Source organism: Etheostoma spectabile, chromosome 19 (genome assembly GCF_008692095.1).
Source record: "Etheostoma spectabile isolate EspeVRDwgs_2016 chromosome 19, UIUC_Espe_1.0, whole genome shotgun sequence".
NCBI lineage: Eukaryota > Metazoa > Chordata > Actinopteri > Perciformes > Percidae > Etheostoma > Etheostoma spectabile.
In genome coordinates, this window is record NC_045751.1 from 17,432,484 (window position 1) to 17,433,430 (window position 947).

General features: G+C 45.2%; 1 protein-coding gene across 4 annotated transcripts in view; it reads left to right on the top strand.

Moving 5' to 3' along the window:
• Window positions 1-947, top strand: part of rela (v-rel avian reticuloendotheliosis viral oncogene homolog A) — a 14,741-nt gene that overhangs the window by 8,928 nt on the left and 4,866 nt on the right. For all 4 annotated transcript variants that reach the window (XM_032544438.1, XM_032544439.1, XM_032544435.1 and 1 more), the window contains exons 8-9: window positions 369-584; window positions 725-805. In XM_032544438.1, coding sequence (XP_032400329.1) covers window positions 369-584; window positions 725-805 — 297 coding nt within the window. The remainder of the gene's footprint in view (window positions 1-368; window positions 585-724; window positions 806-947) is intronic.

Consider the following 947-nt stretch of genomic DNA (forward strand, 5'->3'; position numbering starts at 1 on the left):
GCTTGTTGTGTCCCGTCCCCCCCCCCACCCCACCCCCTTTTCTTTCTACAGCTGTCCTATAAATTGTATCAGAGAATCTGACAAATGTTTAATAAATCTAAATCGGAGACTAAATCAGTTGAAAGAGTTTCTGTTGCAATTTGTGTGAGGTCATGTTGCATAGTGTCTTATCTAAGAGTGCAACTTGGACAAACATAGGTTTACTTACATCTTTTCAAATACTATTTAAGTAGATTGTACTGGAATTTCCCAATTTGGTCTAATCTAACCACACATTTTTTCCAATTAAAATACACCTACACAGTTATTGTGCTGGTAATCATGTGGAGTTTACATTCTCAGATTTCCCGTTGTCTATTCCCCTGTAGAAGACATCGAGGTGCGTTTCTTCCAGGACTCCTGGGAGGGGAAGGGCACTTTCTCCCAGGCTGATGTCCACAGGCAGGTGGCCATTGTGTTCCGCACACCGCCGTTCCGTGACACTAACCTCTCCGAGCCAATTAGAGTGAAGATGCAGCTCCGTCGGCCCTCTGACCGCGAGGTCAGCGAGCCAATGGACTTCCAGTACCTGCCCGCTGACCCGGGTAAGAGGCAATGTTCCCATTTTGCCATGCGATGTTGCATGAGTGACTCGTGTAAGCTTTTCCTGAGAAAATTAATGAATCTCTCAAAACACAACTCTACAGACCCGGTCTTCTAACTGCTTATTTATGCCTCGTTGTAGATGAATACAGGCTGAGTGAGAAGAGGAAGCGTACAGGGGACATGTTCCAAAACCTGAAGCTGGGGCCCATGCTGTCTAGTGGTACGTAGATGACGCTCACTGCTTTACAGTATGTACAGTAAGGTAGTCTCACGTTGCCAGATCTATCTCCACAGTGCTACACCACACATTAGGGCTGCACAATATATCCTTTTTTTTTTTTATTGTCATCGCAATATCAGCT